Raw genomic sequence first — 24,318 nt, 5'->3', positions numbered from 1 at the left:
AAAGTCAGTGTACAAGAATCGGCGCTTTGCCTGCTGCACAGAAAGTTAACTATAGGTCACAAAATATGACTCCTACTCCCTGTGACATTTCACACAGTTTGTAGCAGTGACAGAATTTAGAGTAAGACCTGAGCTCATTCTGTTGTTTCCAGTGCTGTTTAGGGGCAGGGAGACATTTCTGAAAGAGGAAGATGCTTTTGAGGAGCTCAAAACCTTATAGGAGGGTGAAGTGTGGTTTGGGAAAAGTAGACAGGAAATGTTGGGTACATATCTATGATTTGAGAGGAAAGCTTAAAACCCAAGTGTGACTGAATGTTAAGATGGGTCAGGAGGTGGAGTGAGTTGGGTTCTTCTGGAACAGTGGATGCATCTGCTGTTTGTGCAAAAGTTAAGCTCCCTGCCACTGCCACCTAGGGAGGAGGGCCACATCACCAGGCTTTGCCTCTGAGTATAACTGAATATTGCCAGGCATACAGTTGGACATATGACAGATTACGACATATTTAGTTTGTCATCTACTCCACACTCAGTAGAGCCAGTAGTTAAGACCATAGGTCCTGAACCAGATTATAGCACCATTACACATTTTATCACAGCTTTTTCTCCAAGTGAACTCAGTTACTTCATCAGTAAAAGCCAGGTAATAATAACACCTGTTTCTGATGCAGTGCGATAACACACAGCCAGGAATTCAGTGCAGTGCCCAGCTCTAGTAAATATTGTTATTGTTATTATGATTGTATCCACAAGTCTGATGGACTCAGAACTTTAATTTCCCACTCAAAAGGAAGTTAAGTCTGTGTTTATGCCATTGCCTAAACCCCTTTAACTAAATGTAGAACATGGTATCTGGATTTTTCCAAGTAACTTGGTACAGCCGAATTGTCATATTATACTCTAGTTTATAGCAGCTTGCCTTTTTTCATGTGGCTAGTCTTTGTCTCCTTGAAGTTTGAGACTAGAGACCACATCACTGCATAATTAAGAGAACATAGACTGGGGGTGGTGTCTCACGCCTGTAATCCCAGCACTTTGGGAGGCCCAGGCGGGCAGATCACTTGAGGTCAGGAGCTCGAGACCACCCTGGCCAACATGGTGAAACCCCCATCTCTACTAAAAATACAAAAATTAGCCAAGCAGGTGCCTGTAATCTCAGCTACTTGGGAGGCTGAGGCAGGAGACTCGCTTGAACCCTGGAGGCAGAGGTTGCAGTGAGCAGAGAATGTGCCACTGCACTCCAGCCTGGGCAACAGAGTGAGACTCCATCTCAAAAAAAAAAAAAGAGAAAGAGAGAATATGGAGCACTTCTTTTAATCAAAAAATTTATTTTAATCAGTGCTTCCTTAATATATTTGGGTCAGCTACAACTAGTGGTAAAACATTAAAATAGAGGGCTTTGTTCTCATATAATTTTTATCAAGATATAATTTATATACCATAAAATTACTCTTTTAGTGTATGATTCAGACATTTTTAGTATATTCACAGAAACATGCAACCCTTACCAAAATCTAACTTTAGAACATTTTCGTTACTCCCCACAGAACCCGTGTGCATTGGCAACCCTCCCCCAGTCTCTAACATCAGCTTGTCAATTTCTTTAAAAAAAAAATAAAAGGAGCTGGAATTTGATAAGGATTGCCTTGAATCTGTAGATGAATTTGGGGAGTATGAACATCTTAACAATATTGTCTTTGAATCCATGAACATGGGATTTCTTTTTATTTATTTAGCAGGTCTTCTTTAATTTCTTTCAACAGCATTTTGTAGTTTTCAAAGTACCACACTTATGTACTTTTTTTGTTAAATGTATTCCTATTTGTTTTATTCTTTTTGGTGTTGTTATAAGTGGAATTCTTTAATTTCATTTTCAAATTATTCATTGCTAGTTTAGAAATACACTTGATTTTTGCATATTGATATTAATATATCCTGCAACCTTGCTGAGCTCATTTATTAGCTTTAATATGTGTATACATGTGTATTCTTTAGGATTTTCTGTATACAAAGTCATGTCATCTGCAAATAGAGATAGTTCTTCCTTTCCAATCTAGACACCTCTTCCTTTTCTATCCTGGTAGACGTATTTAGAAACTATCGTGGTTCTTCTAGGGAAACGTGAAACATCTGGTGGCCATTTGGACATTGGGAATTTCATTTCTATGCTCTTCTCCATTATTATCTTAATCTATTTTTTTGTCCTTTTGCCCCATGGTTAATCTTGATTCCTAAACAGAACCTTAACTTCCTTATACCTTTCCACGTGAAACATATCAAAATCAGGGTTCAGAAAGCAGCAAAGAGAACAGTGAGGATAAATTGTATAAATTGAGGCTGGGTGCAGTGGCTCACGCCTATAATTCCAGCACTTTGGGAGGCTGAGGTGGGTGGATCACAGTTCCAGACCAGCCTGGCCAACATGGCGAAACTCTGTCTCTACTAAAAATACAAAAATTAGCTGGGTATGGTGGTGGGCACCTGTAATCCCAGCTACTTGGGAGGCTGAGGCACAAGACTCGCTTGAACACGGGAGGCAAAGTTTGCAGTGAGGTGAGATCGCACCACTGCACTCCAGGCTGGGTGACAGAGGGCGACTCCAAAAAAAATAAATAAATAAATAAATATATTGGATCCCAGTTAATAGGAAACAAAATAGAGACTTGGAAGAAACTGTGCAGTTACAGAATGGCTGAAAAAATATTCTGGCTTGAACACGTTAAGAAAAATAAAGAGGGAAAAGGACTCATGGTAGAAAACCAGATATTGATGAAAATGTCACCATTAAGGTCTAGCAAGGCCTCCATGTACATAGACTTTTGAGTTTGCATACTCTGAATTACTCAGAGACTCGTGCTTCTTGTCCAAGGTGAAGGCAACCTTAGATTAGAAAGCAAGGTGAGCTGGAGAACTGGCTCTGAGGGGCTCTTAAAAACCCAGGTATTGCTCAAGGTGGCTCCTGATGGAATATGGAGATTCTTCAAACCGTAAGAGTCTGTCTTTCTTTTTTCCATAAGAGGATTATCAGATAAAATATAGTAAAAGCTAGGCTGGGTGTGGTGGCTCACGCCTGTAATTCCAGCACTTTGGATGGCTTGAGCCCAGGAGTTTGAGACCACCCTGACCAACATAGTGAGACCTGCCTCTTCAAAAATAAAACTTAAAAAAAAAATTAGCCAGGCGTGGTGATACACACCTGTAGTCTCAGTTACTGGGGAGGCTGAGACAGAAGGATCACTTGTGCCCAGGAGTTTGAGGCTACAGTGAGCTACGATTACACCACTGTACTCCAACCTGGGCAACAGAGCAAGACCCTGTCTCAAGAAAAATAATTTTAAAAGTATTAAAAGCTAGCCGGGCATGGTGGCTCACGCCTGTAATCCCAGCACTTTGGGAGGCTGAGGTGGGCGGATCACCTGAGGTTAGGAGTTCGAGACCAGCCTGACAAACATGGTGAAACCCTGTCTTTAATAAAAATACAAAAATTAGCCATGCATGGTGGCCAGCACCTGTAGTCCCAGCTACATGGGAGGCTGAGGCAGGAGAATTGCTTGAACCTGGGAGGCGGAGGTTGCAGTGAGCCGAGATCACACCACTACACTCCAACCTGGGAGACAGAGCGAGACTCCGTCTCAAAAAATAAATAAATAAATGAATAAATTAATAAAAGTATTAAAAGCTAAAAGGAAAAACCAAAAACCAAAACCGTTTCCACTTTGTGCACCTGTGAGCCTGAAGTCCTCTGCTTCAGGAACATACAAGCCTTCCCTTGGACTGGTTTTCCTTTCTTCCTGCTGCTGTGCGTATCAGCATTCTCAAGAAGCCATTTTATTCCCTAGAGGTGACTACATTTCAGAAACAGGAAAGAGCTGTACTGCCCAGCCGGGGTTGCAAGGTAAAGAACTGCTTTCAGCTGGGCGCAGTGGTGCACAACTGTAATCCCAGCACTTTGGGAGGCCAAGGCAGGTGGATCACCTGAGGTCAGGAGTTCGAGACCAGCCTGACCAAAATGGTGAAACCCTGTCTCTACTAAAAATACAAAATTAGCTGGGCATGGTGACATGTGCCTGTAATCCCAGCTACTTGGAAGGCTGAGTCAGGAGAATGCTCGAATCTAAGAGGTAGAGTCTGCAGTGAGCCCAGATCATGTCATTGCACTCCAGCCTGGGCAACAAGAGCCAAAAACTGCTTTCCCAGGGAGTGCTTCTCTTGCTGGTCTCTTCCTCTCCCAGTATCTTTATCTTAGGTCTATGTGACTGACCACGTGACATACCTGAGAACCCTGGCACTTCCCCAGGGCCAAGTTGCCAGCTGGTGTTAATGTGTTTGATTTAATGGCAGCAGACTCCCGGCTTCCTGCTTCCCAGAGTTTAACCTAAAGTTACCTTTAGGACAGCAGGCCAGGTTACTGGAGTATGAGTCAACCATTGTAACTTCTACTTCTTTTATACTCTTAAAGGTACAGACATAGATATGAGCCAGAGATAAATCCCAAGACTTTGAATCACAGCCAAAAAAAACTCCCAGACCCAGTGCAATCAGATTCACTTCACTTTTATTATGAACAAACACAATCTCAGATTAGTACAATTAGCTTCAGAGTTGATATTAATAGAAATTATTCCAAAATTATTCTTGTCACAAGTAACTATCCCACATAAAAAGGGAAAAATCCCACCCAATCAAAGAAAAGGTATCCTCTGTATGTTTCCATGGCAATGAGTTGTTTATGCATTCTCAATTTTTTTCTGGCTAGTTATCCACCACTTCTCCCATGGAGCCATTCAATCTCTTGGAGAACCATATAGACTAACGACAGCATCTGGGACACATGGACATACCAAGTTCATGGTGGACATTGCTATTACACAAACCACTCAGGTCTTGAGAATTCCTGTGCCGAAGGATCCCAAAATGCTTTATAAAAAGCATTAGTCATGCCTCAAAACTGCCCTTTGAGGTAGGTCAGTATTATTATCCCCATTTTAGCAGAAGGAAAACTGAGGCACATTATAGTTCAGTGACTTGCCCAGGGTCACATAGCAAGTCAGTGGCACAGTGGTAGGAAAGGCCCTGGCCTTAACCACCAGCAAACAGGGCCACCTTGCTTTTTTAACCTTTCATGATGACCCATTTGAACTACGCTTACAGAGAATACACTTAAGATACTAGCAAACCAAGGAGAAAATTTTCCATTTTAAATGCTACAACCATCTTTTAACCTAAAACAAAAACAAAAAATAAAATAAAATTATATCAAATACATTCAAATTACTTCCACCCTCCGTCAAATGTGGGCACTTAAGAAAAGCAGCCCTAACAAAAGTTTCCAGAATAAAGCCCAGAAGGGAATCCTGCAAATCGCAATACTGATAATCCTCCACTCAGGCCCCTTTTTCTACCAGTCACTTCAGTAGGCTCTCAGGTGCAAAGGGATTCCGCAGAGGGAGTAAGGGCAGGCTCATATGCAACACTGTGATTAGAAAAGATGTAAGGCACCCGGGTTAAGTTGTCAGCACACCCCCAAAGCAAGGACTGTTAGAAATCCAGACTCTTGATCAGATCTGAGTTTATCATTAATGTGTCACTTGAACTGAGCTTTAGAATCTTGAAAATAGTGTTCCTTACTCAGCAGACACACCCCCACCCACACCCACACCCACACCCACATATACATTGGGGCCCTCAGCCTGAGGTGCCATCTAGCCTTATGTAGGGTCATGGTACAGATCAGATCCATGGCACACGATTACAATAGGAAGAAGTGAAAGTTGTTTTTATTGTTCATATATTATCAAGCAGGCATCTGATGACCTGTGGAATTAGAAATACCAGCAGACATTTCCAAGGGGTAGGCGCACAGGTCAGCAGAACTAAACTACAGTGATCTTCCCTTAGATTCTTTTCTACTGAAGTGAATAGCTCAAAAGACAGGGATGCCTTTAGTCCAGGCTAACCCCTGTAGCCTCTATGTAATTAACACAGGAAGAAAGGCCCTCATCCCTTCCAGCACTGGGGTTCAACAGTGGACTGAGTATTTGGTAGTGCACATTTCCAATCTGAATAGAGCAAAGCCAGGCTTCTGCTTTGATGACTGAGTTACAGGGACAGGAGTGGTCCAAAGTTCTCAAAACACTGATGTTCTGTTTTTGTTTTTCCAGACTTCTATACTATTGTCTGCCCTAGGCTGTAGGGAATGCTGGTTAGTTTGCTGAACAGACACTCTGTTCAGCAGGGCTTGTGGTATCTCAAATCCCAGGTCTCAGCCAAAGCTTTGCAGTTCACCCTGACTCCAGGGAACAGGACCTCCTTTCGAGGTGAGGCACTTGGGTTCTTGCCCTTGCTTCTTCCCAGTGAGAACTGTTTCCTCCTACTTTTACAAGCATTGCACTGCCAGCTGAGAGCACTGACTCAGGTGGGGCACCCTTACCGAGCAAGCAGGAGGCATTCAGCATACTCTCTGGTTCTGACCCAGACAGAGGGGACTGAAAATAAACGCTCTTTTGCTCTGTGGCTGGCCCACTGGCTCAACATGAGCACTTGGCTTGGCTGTGCCTTGTGAGAGAGGGAGAGAGGCTCTCTGGGCCAGAGATGTTTCTGGGAGGGTTTGCCAGCCTTGCCTTGAGCCATCAGTGTGGCAGGGGAGCACAGGGGTGTAGGTGGAGACACTCCAAAGGCCATGTGAAAGTGGCAGCTAGCTCTATTTTCAAAAAAGAAGCAGTGGTTCAGTGACCCTGAGCATTCTGTCTACAGGAGGGAGCTGCCTGGACAGCAAGTCATCACTGCCTCTGAATACACACAAAGGAGGCTGCCTGTCCAGGGAAAGAAGAAAACGTTCAGGGAAGAGAAAGATCTGGTAAAAGAAAAGAAAACGGACAGAAGGGTAGACCCAGGAATCAAGAATCAGGGTAGTGAAGAGATTCCTAACCCTGCCCCCCAGGCAGTTCTATAGGCTAGATGTTAACAGAGCCAAAAAAAATAAAAATAAAAAAAAGAGTGAAGGGGCACAACACTGTGGGAGAAGTCTTCTAGTTTTTACTCATTTCAAGGAGAAACTGGAACTAATTAATGAATGGATCTAATATCTAGCTTATTTTATTAAGACTCCCAATAACTCACTCAGTAACCTTCTCAAGCCCCAGGCAACGTGTTCTCAGATCCCTTCCTATGTGAAGTTCGCTCTTAGAAGCTGCCTATAGATCCTGTCCCTCAACCTCTCCATCTCATGTCCAGTAGTGGAGAGGAAATTGGCAACCCAACTAATTCCTCCTCTCCTTCAGAGGTTTTTCAAACATCCCTCTTTGGGAGGGAAATACTCTAATAGTTTAATGTTCTAACCAATGTATATTTGTGTATATATATTATGTTTGACCCAACTCTACCTCCTAAAATCCTTCCCTTTTTTGGATGTTTGGAAATGCCACAGCCATCTTATTACTATGAGGGGAGCAACCAATATCCTGAAGATGGCAGAGCAGAAAGAGGAAAGAACTGTGATGAGCAGCTCATGGAATCCTCAAAATTCTATGAGCTGCTGTTTTTACCAATTCTGGAAACACCCAACTTCAAGACTTCTTGACACATGAACTAAGAAATCTTGTTATTAAAAAAAAAAAGAAAAGAAAACCCTTTCCCAGCAGGGACCACTTTTACTACAAACTTAAAACGTCTCTTCTTTATCCTCAGCCTAAACTATATGTTGTGACATTGAATTAGCATTGCCAAACACCACAGCTACTTCTTACCCCGAGCCAGGAGAGAAAGGAAGCATGCTGTGTGGCGGGGCTTGAAGTCCTCACTAAGTAGGCAGCTGCATGTGTGATTATGGCAAGAGGTTCCTCTTGCTTCGCTTCCCTCATCCTTACATTCATACATGCTGACTCTCTCCCCTGACAATTTACCTGCTTTAGAAGCTTTGTGTCAAGTGAAGTTGCTTTTCCATTCCATCTAGCAAAAGCCTGGGCTGAAGACAATTAACAGAGGACTGCCCAGAAGATTCTGTTTTATCTCTAGCTCAAGCCACCTACTTCAAAGCTCACAATAGCTCAAGGAAAGAGAGTTATCTGGAGAAAAGACCATTCGTTTTAGGCTACAGAAAGGTTGTCTAGGCTTTGGAAGCTGGACATTGAACAAAGACTGACCAGCTGCTTGCCTGGGAGGCAGTAAGAGAAAGGAGGGCGATAGCAACAAAGTGAAAAGGAGGACAATGGGCCTAGAAGAGAGAGAGGCTAAAAGAAGAAATAATATCAGCTTAGCATCATAAAGGCAGAGTTGTTGACTTTCAATACTTTTGTGTTTTAAAATACTGGACTGGAATGGGTTAACATCATCATCTTTAGCATCCTGGTAGCATTATTCAGTAGTTAATAAACAGACATTAAAACCTCTGCCTGGCTGGCTTTTGAAAAAGAAACAGAGGGACCCCAAACTCAGCCACTCTTGTAGCTTCCGTCTCCGGTTCTTTTAATCCTGGCCAAGACGGCGGCCTTGGAGACTTTCTTCCGGTCATAGGCCAGACCAAGGGCGGCCATGCAATCAATGAAGAATGTGGTGAAGTTGATGTGCCAGCGGTACTCACTGGCAGAGTAGTCATAGGGAAAGGAGTGGTGGTAGTTGTGGAAGCCCTCACCTGAAACAAAAGCAGGAAGAGAAGTCATGGAGTGACGGTGCACTGAGGTCTTCTTGATTTGTGCATACCAGTTAGCTAGCAGGGTACCTCATACCTGGGAGAAACTCACTATTGTTGAATGAATGGATGAATTCAGTCTCTTTTAATATGAACCAAATAGATCCCCTCAGAAGCATCTTTACTTTTAGTATTTTACTTTTTTTGTAGAGATGGGGTCTTGCCATGTTGCAAGCAACCCTCCCACCTTGACCACCCAAAGTACTGGGATTATAGTCATGAGTCACTGCACCTGGCCAGTCAAAGGCATCTTAAGGAGTGATTGTAGACCCTGGTCACCCATGGCTGTCTGGGAGCCTTGTGGGAAGAGAACTGAGTTTCTCAGAGGATAAAATGACTAGAGAGAAGCTCCTACTTTTGGGAATGGTATCAGATTGGAAAATTCCAAATTCATTCTTGGCCCTGCCCTCAATGCTCTGTGTATAGTATGTGCACGTGCTTGCAGAATGAAGCACTCTGGCTATGACTCTTAAAAAAATGAGTGAAGCCGGGCGCGGTGGCTCACGCCTGTAATCCCAGCACTTTGGGAGGCCGAGGCGGGTGGATCACGAGGTCAGGAGAATCGAGACCATCCTGGCTAAACACGGGGTAACCCCGTCTCTACTAAAAAATAAAAAACTAGCCGGGTGAGTGTGGCGGGCGCCTGTAGTCCCCCAGCTACTCGGAGGCGCTGAGGCAGGAAATGGCGTGAACCTGGGAGGCGGAGCTGCAGTGAGCTGAGATCCGGCCACTGCATCCAGCCTGGGGCTGACAGAGCCGAGACTCCCGTCTCAAAAAAAAAAAAAAAATACAAAAAAAAAAAATAAAAAAAAAAAAAAAAAAAAAAAAAAATACAAAAATTAGCCGGACTGGGTGGCGGGCATCTTAGTTCCAGCTACTCTGGAGCGAGCAGGAGAGTGGTGTGAACCGGAGGCGGGAGCTTGCAGTGAGCCTGAGATTGCGCCCACTGCACTCCAGCCTGCGCGACTGAGTGAGACTCTTGTCTCAAAAAAAAAAAAAAAAAAAAAAAAGAAAAAAAGCACACCTTTCCCCACCACACTGGAACTACCTCTAGGGGTGGGAGGTTCCTACAGAGTGGTCCCTACAGCCAAAGATCAGAAGAAAGGCCAGCCCAGAGGCTGGAATGTCCTCAGTCACTGCAGTTGCCAGGGGTGCTCCAACTTTTTTGAGCTTTGACCCTGGTGTGGGGGAGGTGCTGATAAAACAGAAGCTCTCTGAGGGAAGAAAAATGGAAATGCTTAGATACCCTCTAACCTCTGAGATTTTGAGGACTCTTGGGATGAGCATTTCACTTTGCTGGAGGGAGGAAAACAAATTCTGGATTCAGGGGAATTTATCTAACGTGTAAAGCTTGGAAACTCAACAGATAGAGAGTTTGCCAACTCTTGGCAGGACTCTTCTTTCTGAACCACAGCCAAAAATAATACTGACCCTAATCAGGCATGGGTAAAGGATAGCTACTAAGAGCTAATATTTGGTTCTCTGTAGATAAAAATACCCTCAGACAGACCAGTCATGACATTAATCAGAAGCAAGGCAATAAGTCCTGCAAAGTAAATGACGTCATCTAGGGCATTTCAAGGTATGTCCTCCCTCTGTGACACCTGATGATCTGCAGTGTGAACTGGGGAGGACGGGGGTAGAATGCCAGGAATAAAGGTACTGAGGATTATTAATGTCCATTAATGGTTTTGCAGCTGGGCTCTGTGTAAGCACTAGCCAGGCCTTTAGTTATCAGAATGGAATCAGATGCACACAGACAAGGGAGAAAAAAAAAAAAGAGGAAGAGCGTCAACGGGTAGAAAGAAGACAGGACTCTGCAACTGGGGCAGCAAGAGACAGCCCAAGAAAGACTCAAGGGAGAAGGTTAATTTGGCAGAGAAGATGAGCATGTGACAGTCAGGGAGGTAATTCAAGAACAAAAAGATTAGGGTGGCAGGAAACAGAGCTGGAGGAGAACAAAGGGTGAGGTGATAAGGGAGGGAAGCAGCAGGCAAGGAGGGGTGAATGGTAACAAACACAGGTCAGATATTGGCAGCCACTTTGAACTGATGGCCACCCAGAGGCTGGAGGCGGGGAAGATCATTATAGATCCATTTGTAATAGGGAACACATCTCAAGCCAGAAACTCCATTCCTGTGATAATCTCAGATTTATACAGTGTATGTGATTTATTTTAATCATGGTTAAAGTAAGAATAGGCACAATGGCAAGAAAGTGTCTGAAAGGAGATACATGAAAGTTAAAAAGAGAGAGAAAAAAAAGCTTTTATTTTTATCATATATTTTTGAGATGGAGTCTCACTCTGTCACCGAGGCTGGAGTGCAGTGGCACAATCTCGGCTCACTGCAACCTCCGCCTCCTGGGTTCAAGCAATTCTTCTGCCTCAGCCTCCTGAGTAGCTGGGACTACAGGCACGTGCCACCATGCCTGGCTAACTTTTTTATACTTTCCTTTTTTTCTTTCTTTCTTTTTTTTTTTTAGTAGAGACAGAGGTTCACCATATTGGCCTGGCTGATCTCTAACTCCTGACCTCAAGTGATCCACCCACTTAGGCTGGGATTACAGGTGTGAGCCACCACGCCTAGACAAATAAATCCTTTTAATAAATATAGTAGGCCGGCCGGGCGCGGTGGCTCAAGCCTGTAATCCCAGCACTTTGGGAGGCCGAGATGGAGGGATCACGAGGTCAGGAGATCGAGACCATTCTGGCTAACACGGTGAAACCCGTCTCTACTAAAAAATACAAAAAACTAGCTGGGTGAGGTGGCGGGTGCCTGTAGTCCCAGCTACTCGGGAGGCTGAGGCAGGAGAATGGCGTGAACTCAGGAGGCGGAGCTTGCAGTGAGCCAAGATCGCGCCACTGTACTCCAGCCTGGGTGACAGAGCTCCGTCTCAAAAAAAAAAAAAAAAATAGTAGGCCAGGCACAATGGCTCATGCCTATTATAATTCCAGCACTTTGGGAGGCCAAGGCAGACAGATCACCTCAGCTCAGGAGTTTGAGACTAGCCTGTACAACATGACAAAACCCTGTCTCTACAAAAAATAGAAAAATTAGCCAAGCATGGTGGCATGCACCTGTAGTACCAGTTACTTGGGAGGCTGAGCCCAGAGGATCGCTTGAGCCCAGGAGGTCATAGCTGCAGTGAGCTGTGATCACACCACTGCACTGAAACCTGGGCAACAGAGTGAGATTCTGTCTCAACAACAACCATTTAAAAGATAATAAAGATGGTTTTGAGAATATAAAGGAAGATTTTAAAGAGAAAAAGAAAATGAGTGTTAGGCAATGACCTGCACAAATGTGTGGAGTAGTGTGGTTGTCTAGATATTACTGAATGCCCAATAGCACCAATTACTGGAGAGAAGAGGTCACCAGATCTATTTAAGGAAAACTCATCCAGGGCCTTGGTCAAAGTCTATATTCAGTTAGAAAGAGGGACAGAGAAAAAAATGTAGATACGCTGGGAGGCTGAGGCAGGAGGATCACTTGAGCCCAGAGTTCAAGACCAGCCTGGGCACCATGGTGAGACCCCGTCTCATTAGAAAATAAAGGAAAAGATCAATGTTAGAGAATTGAGCAGGAACTTGTGATCACCTGCTTTACTGGGAGATTCATGAAGGCATGTTAGGGGAAGGGATGTTCCTAGCCCAGAATAGAAGAGAGAAAAACAGAGGATGAGAGGAGACAAGATGGTAGGTGGTAGTAAAGGCCCACCAGCAGTTATTTTGATGCTGTTCATAATGGCATCACCAAACAGTAAGGCATGGCACACACTTAAAGCAAGGCATATCTGAGTAGAGTGGATAAGATAAAAAATATTTTGTGTGGCGTACTTGAAGTTCATAAAACACCACGCTTACTGGCCACTCAGATGACCCCATTGTTCTATTTATGCACTCCTTGCCTCAAGCAAGACTGCAGTCTGGCCCAGAGTTGATAAAAGAAAGGAAAACTCCAAGGTGCTCATTGTGCATGGCATTTGGTTTCTGTTTTTTTGTTTGTTTGGTTGGGTTTTTAGTAGAAACAGGGTTTCACCATGTTGGCCGGACTGATCTCAAACTCCTGACCTCAGGTGACCTGCCTGCCTCGGCCTCCCAAAGTGCCGGGATTAGAGGCGTGAGCCACCGCGCCTGGAGCATACACGGCATTTGGAAATTGTTTTAGAACCTGGAATCAAGATCAGTGTTTTTTTGTGTTTTCCTTCTTATCCTTTCATTTTTACATAAAACATGTTGCCTGACTCTCAAAAGGGTTTTCCAGTATACTGCCCCCTAGTTTTATAGTGGACAAACGGAGATACAAAGTAGCCATCAAAAACAGGTTTATCTAGTTTTTCTGGCCCCTAGCCTAATCCCCTAATCAGCAGACCACTGGATGTAGTCTTGCTTGGACAGCTGACTTACCCACAGCTCCAAGTGAAACCAGGATATTCTCCCGGGGGCTGATGTTCTTGTCATAAGGACGATATCCGAAGAGGTGGGCAGCACTGTTCACCAGCCAGGTGACATTAAGCACTATAGCATATCGCAAGAAAGTGGCAACAAACAAACTGTGTTGAAAAGTTTCACCCCAGAAACACCAGGGCACAAGCGTGGGCAGGATGAAGCACATCAGCAGCAAGCCAGGTTTGTAGTATCTACAGTGACAGACCAGACACCAGGTCAATGGAGGGGCACTCCACACCTACATGGATCTTCTACACAAATTGGGATGGGCTGAATTTGCTTGTCTGACTCTAAGTTCATTGTTTTACTTTTGTTTGTTTGTTTGTTTGTTTGTTTTTGACAGGGTCTCACACTGTTGCCAAGGCTGGAGTGCAGTGGCATGACCATAGTTCACCGCAGTCTTAACTCCTGGGCTCAAGAGATCCTCCCACCTCAGCCTCCTGAGTAGCTGGGACCACAGGCATGAACCATCATGCCCATTTAGTTTTTAATTTTTTTGTAGAGATGAGGGCTCACTATGTTTCCCAGGCTGGTCTCTAATGCCTGAACTTTCAAGCAGTCCTCCTGCCTCAGCCTCCCAAAGTGCTGGGATTACAGGCATGAGCCACCACGCCCAGCCATCGCTGATTTTTACTCGAGCATAATACCACGTTGGTAAAATAGGTGAGGTCCAAATTACAAACTAATGAACAGATGTCTCTCCATCCTTGGCTGGTTTTCCCATCTGCCTTTGGGCTCCTTTCTCTTTTCATCGGCACTCTTTTTCAGTCTGTTTAGTGTCATGCCTCCATTTTCTGCTAGCTACCCCCTAGTTCTTTGGTCTTCTTTTCCCTCAGAGGCCCATTGAATGTCCTTGATCACCTGCAGCTATCTGTCCCTCTGGAAGCCCTTTCTCAATCTTCATTCTCAATGTAGACCAGGTCACTGACATTCCAAGGGCACTGATCCCCTACATTCCTTCAGCAGTCAAGTCTTTGACTTTTACATCACTGACATTCCCTGCACCCAACTCTTTTTTCCATTTCTGCCACTGCTTCGCTAGCAGGGGTCCTCATTTCCTAACTTATGTCCCTACCTCTCACTTTGGCTCAATGGTTTCTTACACTTGTTCTAAAAGCAGTCTTCCTAAAGCACATCTCTAACTATGCCACATTACAGTTCAAAAGATGTAATGCCTTCCTATTGCTTATTGAATTAAATCCTAAGTCTGCTTTTAGAACTTGACAAGGATGGCATTAGTCTCTCCAGTCTTACTTCTTCCCACACCCTATATTTCAAGCAAAAGGACTCTATTGCTAGAACATGCTTCATGCTTTAGCTCATTCTGTTTCTTCTGTTTGCACTGTCTTTCCCCACACATAGTTGTAAAAATTTCTATCCGTTGGTGGATTCCAACACGACTTATTTCGTAAACACTTCCTTGGCGTTGCCCGTTGAGCACTCTCCCTCCCCTTTATACCTCTCATAGTACAGAAAATATTCTGCCTTATACCATGGTTATCTGGATACTTGGCTTATCTCTCCACCCCCTGATAGGCTACAAACTTTTTGAAGGTAAGAACTAAGCTACCGGCTTGGGCAATATACTGAGGGAGACCTTGTCTTTACAAAAAATTAGCCGGGCATGGTGGTGTGTGCCTGTAGTCCCAGATACTCAGGAGGCTGAGGTGGAAGGATTGCTTGAGCCTAGGGAGTCAAGGGTGCAGGGAGCCAAGATTGTGCCACTGCACTCCAGCCTGGGCAAGAGAGAAAGACTGTTGAAAAACAAACAAAAACAAACCAACCAACCAACCTAGGCAAGTAGGCTATAAACATCTTTGAATCTATGACTGTCCTAGGACAATACACATCTGTTGAATGTAATGGGTTTAATTAAGATAGCTCAGAGAGAAAGAAATGGAGCAATAGTCTATGGCTATGGGCCTGTGGGATGTTAAAAACTGGGATTTTAAATTATGATTGTGAATACGCAAACGCAGTAAATTTCTCAGCTTATATTTTATAAGTCTTAGGAGAAAAAATGGGGTCCCTAATGACCAGATGTCAGGGCCATATCCCCACCTCCATCAGGGCTTCACTCACCTCCTCTGGAACATCACCAGTTTCTCGGCTTCTAGGTCAGACAAGTCTAGCGTAGCGCCCTTCTCTTTGACAGCTGGGTGTTTGCGCACAAGCAGCCAACCCACGTGAGAGAAGAAAAAGCCACGTCGGGAATTATGAGGATCTGCATGTGTTTCCGAAAACTTGTGGTGGGCACGGTGGTCACGAGCCCATTCATAGACATCATTCTGGGGAGAGAGAGAAGAGGAATGTAAGGCTTGAGGATAGACACCCTCTTAGGAGACTCCCAATGGAAAGGTATCAAGAGCCCAAGGCGCTCAGCCCAGCCTCACAAAATATCCAGGAATCTGGGCTCCAAAGGAGTCATGGAGTTGCCTCCCCTCTTCTCCCAACTTGTCACTGAAGCTTATGTAGAAAAAGCAACTTGAAGTCCCAGGACCATAGCAATGGGACTGCTGTTTCTGGAAAGTTATATGGTGGGTGGAATGGAGGTAAATCATACAGAGCTCAGAGAGTTTCAAGAAGTGAGAACATTGCAATTCTTTTTTTTTTTTTTTTTTTTTGAGACGGAGTCTTGCTCTGTCGCCCAGGCTGGAGTGCAGTGGCGTGATCTCAGCTCACTGCAAGCTCCGCCTCCCGGGTTCACGCCATTCTCCTGCCTCAGCCTCTCGAGTAGCTGGGACTACAGGCGCCCGCCACCTCACCCGGCTAATTTTTTGTATTTTAGTAGAGAGGGGTTTCACCATGTTAGCCAGGATGGTCTCAATCTCCTGACCTCGTGATCCGCCCGCCTCGGCCTCCCAAAGTGCTGGGATTACAGGCGTGAGCCACCGTGCCCTGCCTGCTCTAAACTTTTTGCCTCAACAAACCTCAATGTTTTACTTAGCCACCATGGCAGCCCAAGAAAGGGCCACAATGTTGGGTTGGTCTATCTAATCTCCCTGTAAATTGGTTTCCTCATCTGTAAAATGGGGATAATAGTATCTACTTCCTAAGATTGTTGTGAGGACTTTATATCAAATGCTTATAATAGTGCCAGGCCCATAAAAGTGTTTGCTCTCATTATCTGAAAATAAGAGTTTATGAGTCTAGGAACATCAGCTTCAATCCCACTGTGGTGGAGTCCTAAGTTATTCACTTTTTAAATTTTTTTTCTTTTTTTTTAAGTTGGGGTCTTGTCACCCAGGCTGGAGTGCAGTGGTGGTATCTGGCTCACTGCAGCTTCAAACTCCTGGGCTCCAATGAGCCTCCCAGCTCTGCCTCCCTAAGATATTTACCTTAAATAGTGAATTTATTGTCCAGTGTCTGCCCAGGAATCTAAGGTCAGTCTCTGGCTTATGTGCCAAAGCCCCTTATGATGAAGAGCCACAACAGCCAGAATATGTGACAACAGAGGGACCTTAGGATCAAAAATATTCCTACACATCAAGAATATTTTCCATTTATTTTCCTTTTCCAAGGCTCAGAAGTCTCTTCATTCTTCATGGACTTAAGGACTGAACTGGCACTTGAGGTGACCACAGGAAAGAGGAAAGTGAAATGGCTGTCCAGGTGTGGCTCCTCTCTGGCGCTGATCACTCCTTTCTGTCCCCGGACCATTGATAGGGTGGAGGACAAACAGCTGAGCAGAGACAGCTTCTTACCTGGAATGCCATTGTGTTGGCAATGATCAGAAAGAGCCGCAGGGGCAGCCGAGCTTTGTAAGATCGGTGGCTCCACAGACGATGAGCTCCTGCTGTTATGCCCAGGGCACTGATAACATAGTAGAATAACCCTGCCAGGAGAAGACAGCGGGGGGAGTCACCCATCAGTGTGAGTTCCATCTGGGAAAGGATGCCAGAAACTGTCTTCTTCAGGCTTTGAGTGAGAATCGGCTTTACCATGAACTCTAGGGATAACCACATCCCTTAGATTTTACCACTTGAAAAATATCATCACCCCACAGCCTCTCAACCCAGGAAAAAAAGATAAGCTAAGGAATCCCAGAAACTAAGGAGTCAGAAAGGCAGGAGAGAGAATAGTGCTCTTACCACTCATTCTTCATCTTAAAGGCAATCTCTCAGGGGCTAGCTATCTCCTTTCACCTCTATCTAGGCCTTCTCTAAGGTATTAAGGGCCACAAACTACTCCTGTAGAGCCCAGGACCCATAAGCAAGGGTGTTATTAAAATAACAGCAGAGGGCCAGGTGCAGTGTGAACCATGTTGTCATCCCAACATTTTGGGAGGCCAAAGCAGGAAGATCCCCTTGAGCCCAGGAGTTCGAGACCAGCCTGGGTAACATAGGGAGACATTGTCTCTACAGATAATCTACTCAAGAGGCTGAGGTGGGAGGATCTCTTGGGCCCAGGAGGTCGAGGCTGCGGTGAGCCACCATCCCGTCACTGCACTCAAGCCCTGATCAACAGAGAAAGACCTTATCTCAAAAAATAAAATAACAGCCAGTACAATCTGGGCACTGACCAATTTGAGAAGCACTTAGTTGTAGGGGACTTTTAGGGGATTCAGACTGTGGCCATTTATCAACTGGCACAAAAAAGCATTTAAATATTCTAGCAGGCAGTGTGGACATATCAGGGAAAAATTAGCCCTAATCCAATTTGTGCATAAATCCAATTTGCACAGTATCTTAAGATTTACCAGAGATTTCACGTTCCGGTTATACCATCCACCTCCCCCAAGATACATGCACAGTTCCTCTGTCTCGCCTTTGCTACATCCCTGTCAGCCCATACTCTCACCGGGCAATGCTCATTCTAAACAATGGTAGGATATTCTTCAAGCTGTCAGTGGAGCACCCCACCATTGTCTTCCCTCACCTTCCTGGAGACCTGCATGCTCAAGAGGTGCCAGATATAATCTCTAACTGGGAAGGCAGGAGAGAGAATAGTGCTCTTACCACTCATTCTTCATCTTAAAGGCATTCTCCCAGGGTCTAGCTATTTCCTTTCACCTCTATCTAGGCCTTCACTAAGGTTTTAAGGGCCACAAACTACTCCTGCAGAGCTCAGGACCCATATGCAAGGGTGCTATTAAAATAACAGCAGAGGGCCAGGTGCAGTGTGAACCATTTTGTCATCCCAGCATTTTGGGAGGCCAAGGCAGGAAGTGGGCTGCTGGCTGTACCCATCTCTTTCTCTGTTCCATAGCTCTAGCAGGCAGAAGCTGTGGCCTTGGTAGAAACTGTTAACAATGTTTCATTCCTAGGAATGAATGTTAACAATGTTTCATTCCTAGGGAAACAGCTAGAAACAATAGAGCCTCAGTGGCCACAGAACTTAGTTGCAGTTGGAGACACCACACATTGTAACAAATTGTCCCATGTTCTTTTGCAGCCATTGATAGCTGTTTCCTAAACAACCTCATTTTCCCCCCAACCCTACCTCCTTTCTTCTCTCTTATTCCTCCTATAAGGTCTCCAGGAGAGCCATAGAGCCAGAGTCAGCCCTAAGAAGAGCTCTCTCCACATTCCCTCAGAGTGGGGATTGAGGCCCCAGGTGATCTGCCCTCAAGCCAAGTGGCGATTGACATCTCCCCAGATACAGTATCTAACCTGCACCTTACTGGGAAAACCATCAGTTGAGCCAGAGCCCTTTCTAATGAGCAAGGGAGCTTCTGGGCTTGTTACTTGCTGCAAAAGACCCTGGGGCAAGTTGACTCAGAACATATATAAGATCCTATATTAACAGGCAAATTGGGGAAAGAACTCAGGCACTCTGGTGCCTTTTCTAGAAACACCTCTAAGTCTATCAAACAGAAGGGCTTAAATCAGTTGGAGATTTATTCCCTCTCTCCTCCCCAGGGGAAGAAAATGTCCAAATTGATGGTTAAGCAACATCTCATTGCTCTGGCCTTAAGAAAGAGACTTGAATGGTTTTGCCTCTGGCTCAGTGTTGCCAGAGGCATTCTCCTTAGTCCTACCCTAAGGGCTCCTTTGGGAGACTCCAAAATGAAAGAGATTTAAGGCTCTCAAAATTGCTCGGTCATAAGAAATGCTGGAATCACGACCAGTTGCTAATTTAACATTGTCCATAGGGATTAAAACAAGAAAGGTGAAGCTCCTAAATTCTGAAGGTGGGAAGAGAAGATGTCCAGGTTGAGACTTCTGACCCTCCTCCGCTTATCCTCCTTGTTTCTTAAGACAGAGTTCTGATATCCCCTTATCAAGATGGTCATTCTTTCAGCTAAGCCATCCACCAAAGGGCCCAGTACAATAAGTTTACCATCCAGTCTCTGTGAGCCACATTTTTCTGCCCAAAGGCACAGCACACACCCATGGGCAGGTCACCAAAAAAATGTAGCAGGCACAGCCTTGACTTTGGGATGGAATTCTGCTCCCTGCACTAGCAACTGAGGGTAACCAAGCAGAGGCAATTGGGTCAAACTCTGGGCTTCAGAAAACCTACAGGGAGTGCTGAGGCTAGAAGGAGCTTGCAGGTGAGAAAACTACTGGTGAAGACTATCCTCTTGGGGAGAAAGGGTGGAGAGAGGCATCCACTGACTCTTTGGGGAATGCTATCCCTGCTCTTCATCCCTCATGTTGCAACTGAAGTTCTGCTGGATCCTCAGAGGGGCCAGACAACAGATGTTGCCCTCCCCTCACAAATACAAGAGCCCTTCCTGGTATGCAGATGAACTGATCTGCACCTGGCCTGTTCTGTCCGTGTCACAGCTGTGACACATATGTAACCCAAGGAATGCTACCTTCCCAATCCTAAAAAAGTACTGTTGCCCACAGGTGGTACCTAGAAAAACTGAGATTCTGACAAAGGGGCTCTTCTCAGTTGCATTTCACTGTAGCATCTGGAGGATTTCTGGAAACAAAGCTCAATGAACCAGATCTCACTATCTTCGGAAGACCTAAGAGGGGTCCTGAGGGAAACAGCTAAAACTTGGCCTCCCAGCTCTTCTACATAATTACCCTTCAAGAGAAAGAGCAAGCTGTCAGAAAGTATCCCACACCTGAGGCTGCTCTGAAAAACCTCAAGTTGTTTTCTGGAGGAGAAGTCCTGGCTCCCACCCCTTAGAGAGTAGCAATGCAGGGGCTCTACCTCTGCAGAGCTCCCTGCTCTCCATTCCCAACTTAGGCTCATAGTGGCAGAGATGAAAAAACCTGCAAAGCGCATGTGCGTATCCAGGGGGCAGAACCATGCCATCAGGCCATACCAATGGGTCCCTGAAAGAGCTGAGCTAAGGGCAGGTCAGGGACAAACTAGGAACTGTCTCCCTCATTACAGCAGCCTCAAGACCAGGCTCTCTTTTCTCAAGGCTCTTTTCTGGCCTGGCCTCGATGTCCCTGGCAAGGAGGAATGGGTAGGACTGGCGTTGGAAGGTGCAGAATTCTTGGCACTTCATGGCATCAAGAGGGGGGCCTGAAGCAGGCTGGAGGGATGGAACATGAAACATATCTTCAACCTGATTTCATTCTAAGAGCATTTTGTGGACTGGTATATGCAGCACCCTGGAATGTAGAGTAACAGAGCAACACACATCTCTGACTCGGGTTACACAGGAGCTTCATCTTCCTCTGTAACGAAGATGCCTGGTCTGGCCAAGGGGTCAGGTCAAAATAGTTTCGTGGATAACCTCTTTGTTCCTGCTTTTCCAATAAACTCTCTCCCTGAGTAGTTTCCCGTTGCGCTAGCCCATGACTGCTCAACACAGACCCTAGAAAGCCAATGGTTTAGTACCATGTTCCCATGCCTCCCAGGTAGAGGGCTTTGATTCTTTTGTGGTTGGCAGGGGTGGGACAGGCAGCCAAGCAAATGACTCAAACAGAAAAGCTCTTTCAGGGAAAGCTGACTTTCCAGCACAGGTCTACACTTCAAAGCCCACAAGCACAAGGTCCCAGAGCTCTCAACCCCCAGCATTGACATTCCTGCATCTCAGTACCCCCAGGCTCTTCCCAGCCCACTAGGCCTGAAGCAACCAAAGAAAATGCCTGAGAAAAACCCCAGCTGGGAGGCTGGGAGGGGCTGGTGTCCTGTGTAAGATCCCACCTTATTAAAAGAGCAGTGAGTACCTGGAGGACTAGGTCAGGAGGACAGGGAGGCTGCTTACCCCAAAGACAGGTGTACAACTTGCAAGTAGGAATCAAAATGATCCCATACAGGGCTCCCAAGTGTAGTAGAGACATAAGGATGATGTTTCTCCAGACATATTCAACCTTGGGGCTTGGGCCTTCCTTATCCTTGTAGGAGGGGTCATATATATCATCTTTGATATCAGGGCGAATGTCTTCTTCCAAGTAGAGGGGCGTCGTCTCTAACTTATCTCTTCCATTCTGCAGGACCCTGGAGGGGGGCGCTGTGATGGTGGTGGTGGTGGTATAGGAGCTAGAGATCTGGAAGGGGGAGGAAGAGGAGAGTCACGAGAAGAGACACGTGGAGGCAGCTGGGGCCGCTCCGCTCTCTAATCACGCTGGGGGAAGGGTGGACAGCAAAGACCCTTCCCCAGCGCCGGAGTTCACTGAGGGTAGGGTGTATCCGAGATGCAACGGTGAGAAGTTCCCAGAAACTGTACAGACACATTAGGGGCGGGGGACGAGGGGCGCGAAACCTACGGGGAGGCGGCAGTAGGAAGGAGAAGCAAAGCACTTACATCCCCACGAACACAAAGGAAAACCCGCATAATTCATAAAAGCACCAGCACGACCGGATTTTTCTTTAAAGCTTAAGAAACAAAAGTTGGAGACTCAAGTCACCAAATTACAATCCACATTCCCAACTCACTGAAGGCAGCACAACTCGAAAAACATGGCCAAGTCCTCCGCGGAGCTCTCCCCTCTCTTCTGCCACCAACCCGTCCCCTGGAAGCCCAGCCCGCGCCGGCGACTCTGCAGTACGGGGCCAGGCTGGGAAACTCACATCCTCCTGCAGCAAATGGGCCGGCATCTTGGCTCTCGGATGCCGGGATCACTTTCCAGGGGCTGAGGCAGCGGAGCGGAGTTCGGGGGCGCCGGAGGACTGCGGTTTCGAAGGCCGCCGGTGCGCGCTGAGCCGTGGCGCCGTGCACGCTAGCTGGGTGTCTAGGCCCTAGCCGCGGTGCGTGGAGGTCCCTGAGCCGGGAATTTAAAGGCTAGAGCTGGCAATGGGTGACCGTGGCCGGTATTTCCTCAGCTCCCTTTTATCCGCTGCCAAGCAGGGGCAAAGTGCGCGGAGTTGACTGGCGCGGGCGGCCCCGCACGGAGGTGAGGGCGGGAGAGGGAGGAGACAGAGGCCAAGGCTCGCAACGACCGCAGCAGGGCGCCGGGATGCTGCCAACACCGACACCACACCACCCGGCCCCTGCCCCTGCCCCTGCCCCTGGGGAAATGCTAATGAGGCTTCTGTAAACTCCGGCTCGTCATTGGCCGAAGGGAATTTGGTGCCACCTCGTCCTGCAGTTGCCATTGGCTCGGCGCAATCTGCTGTTCCCTCTGCCGCCAGCTCCTCGCTCCCCCTCCCCTCCCTTTCTCCTTCTCAGCTTCTCTTCTACCCGCCGCTGGGCCTCTGCCCGGCACCCCGCGTTAGGAGCTTTCTCTCTGGAAGGGACTGGGGACCCGGTTTGGGGCTGGGGCGCGGAGTCTAGCCCAGGACCGGCCCGCGGGCACACGGCGAACGGCTGGGTGGGCACTGGGGAAGTTTCTCAGGAAACAGTGGGGAAGCCTCGGGGGACGCCCACTATTCACAACTCCGTCCCGTCTTCCAGTCCCCCCAGGCGCGTGGCAGGGAGACGAGGCCGCCACCCCGGGATCGGGAGCTCAGGGGACGCGGGAAGCCCCGCCTCCCTCCCGGGCGAGCGCTGGGGGCTCAGTCCGCCTGCGAACAATGGCTCTGCCCCGCCCACCAGCCATGCGCTGCTCACCCGGGACCGCACCGGACTCTGGCCGCACGCAGTCTGGCTGGTGTGTGTGCCTACGCGTACGAATCCTGTTCAGGCCCCGGGCAAACAGTCCCATCCCCATGCCCGCGCCTCCAGGATGCGTGCGGGAGGTTTTGGAGATTCTTCAGACTGGCAGGTTGTAATTTTGGAGTCTTTGTGGAAACGGTCAGGAAACACTGACGTGCTTTCACCCAGCAGCAGGCGAAAGGACTTCGATGTGGAATAAGAATAGCTGGCAGGTATTGAGTTAATACTGCCAGCCAATTCACAAGAATCGTTTTCTGTAATCCTCACTGTGACCCTGGGAGGTGGGTACCCCATTATTCCATTTTAAAAGTGTGGAAAGATATATGGAGAGATGGAATAACTTGCCCATGATCACAGCAACCAGTAAGTGATGGAGTTGGCAATTGAGCCCAGAAACGCCATATGAGAGCCCAAGCTCTTAATCCCTGTTCAGGACCATACTGCCCTCGGTCCCTGAGATGCTCTGACCCTACTGATCTGTCCCTGTGCCCCCATCTTTTCCGGGTCTGTAGGAGTCTTACCATGAGAGCTCAGAAACAGGCAGGCTATGCATTCACCCCGTCTCCTTCCATGCCCATGTCTCCCCCAAATTCTGCCCTAGGATCATTCCTCTGGGAAGAGGAGAAAATACGGAGTGCTGCGCTAATGATTCGCTTCCCAGTAAGAGAAGCACCTGGGATTTCCTGGAAGGAGGACTAATCAGCTCCCTTGTTGGCCACTGGTCTCAGGGTCAGGCCAACTCTCTGGCCGGTGACCAGGAGCCTGCATACCAGTCCTGGCTCCCTGTCCAGTGTGAGAGTTCTGAACACGATTGGATGATTTCAGATGTGGACAGCTCATCCAGTCATGCCTCAGAAGTACTTGGCATGTGGCAGAGAAATCTGTACGTGGTCTGCCCCCCTTCAGGTTCTCTTTGCAATGTCTAATTTGCTGAATTATTTTGTTTTTTTGAGAGGGAGTCTCGCTCTGTCCCCCAGGCTGGAGTGCAGTGGTGTGATCTCACCTCACTGCAACCTCTGCCTCCCGGGTTCAAGCAATTCTCCTGCCTCAGCCTCCCAAGTAGCTGGGATTACAGGCATGTGCCACCACACTCAGCTAATTTTTTGTATTTTTAGTACAGACGGGGTTTCACCCTATTGGTCAGGCTGGTCTTGCAGTCCTGACCTCATGATCCGCCCTCCTTAGCCTCCCAAAGTGCTGGGATTACAGGCATGAGCCACCGTGCCCAGCTTTAAA

At 46.8% G+C, this 24,318-nt stretch overlaps 1 protein-coding gene and 1 pseudogene across 3 annotated transcripts; both read right to left on the bottom strand.

Annotated features, from left to right (window-relative positions):
• Positions 1 to 4,535: 4,535 nt before the first annotated feature.
• On the bottom strand, positions 4,536 to 6,777 carry LOC108535158 (uncharacterized; annotated as a pseudogene). The gene has a single exon (XR_001887146.1). The product of XR_001887146.1 is annotated as an uncharacterized LOC108535158 (transcript).
• On the bottom strand, positions 4,536 to 23,068 carry SCD (stearoyl-CoA desaturase). Of its 2 annotated transcripts, none has more exons than XM_017880849.1 (6): positions 21,924 to 23,068; positions 21,253 to 21,535; positions 16,838 to 16,968; positions 15,216 to 15,421; positions 13,092 to 13,324; positions 4,536 to 8,626 (listed from the first exon to the last, which is right to left on the bottom strand). In XM_017880849.1, the coding sequence occupies exons 1-6, from the start codon at positions 22,083 to 22,085 to the stop codon at positions 8,427 to 8,429; spliced, it is 1,215 nt and encodes a 404-aa protein (XP_017736338.1). In that variant the 5' UTR covers positions 22,086 to 23,068; the 3' UTR covers positions 4,536 to 8,426. The 2 variants fall into 2 exon arrangements, with proteins under 2 accessions (XP_017736338.1, XP_017736345.1); XM_017880856.1 differs by having other exon boundaries at positions 22,059 to 23,068.
• Positions 23,069 to 24,318: the final 1,250 nt, after the last annotated feature.

The sequence above is a fragment of the Rhinopithecus bieti genome, unplaced genomic scaffold (genome assembly GCF_001698545.2).
Source record: "Rhinopithecus bieti isolate Rb0 unplaced genomic scaffold, ASM169854v2 scaffold_425, whole genome shotgun sequence".
Lineage (NCBI taxonomy): Eukaryota > Metazoa > Chordata > Mammalia > Primates > Cercopithecidae > Rhinopithecus > Rhinopithecus bieti.
This window is presented reverse-complemented; position numbering and strand designations above follow the sequence as displayed.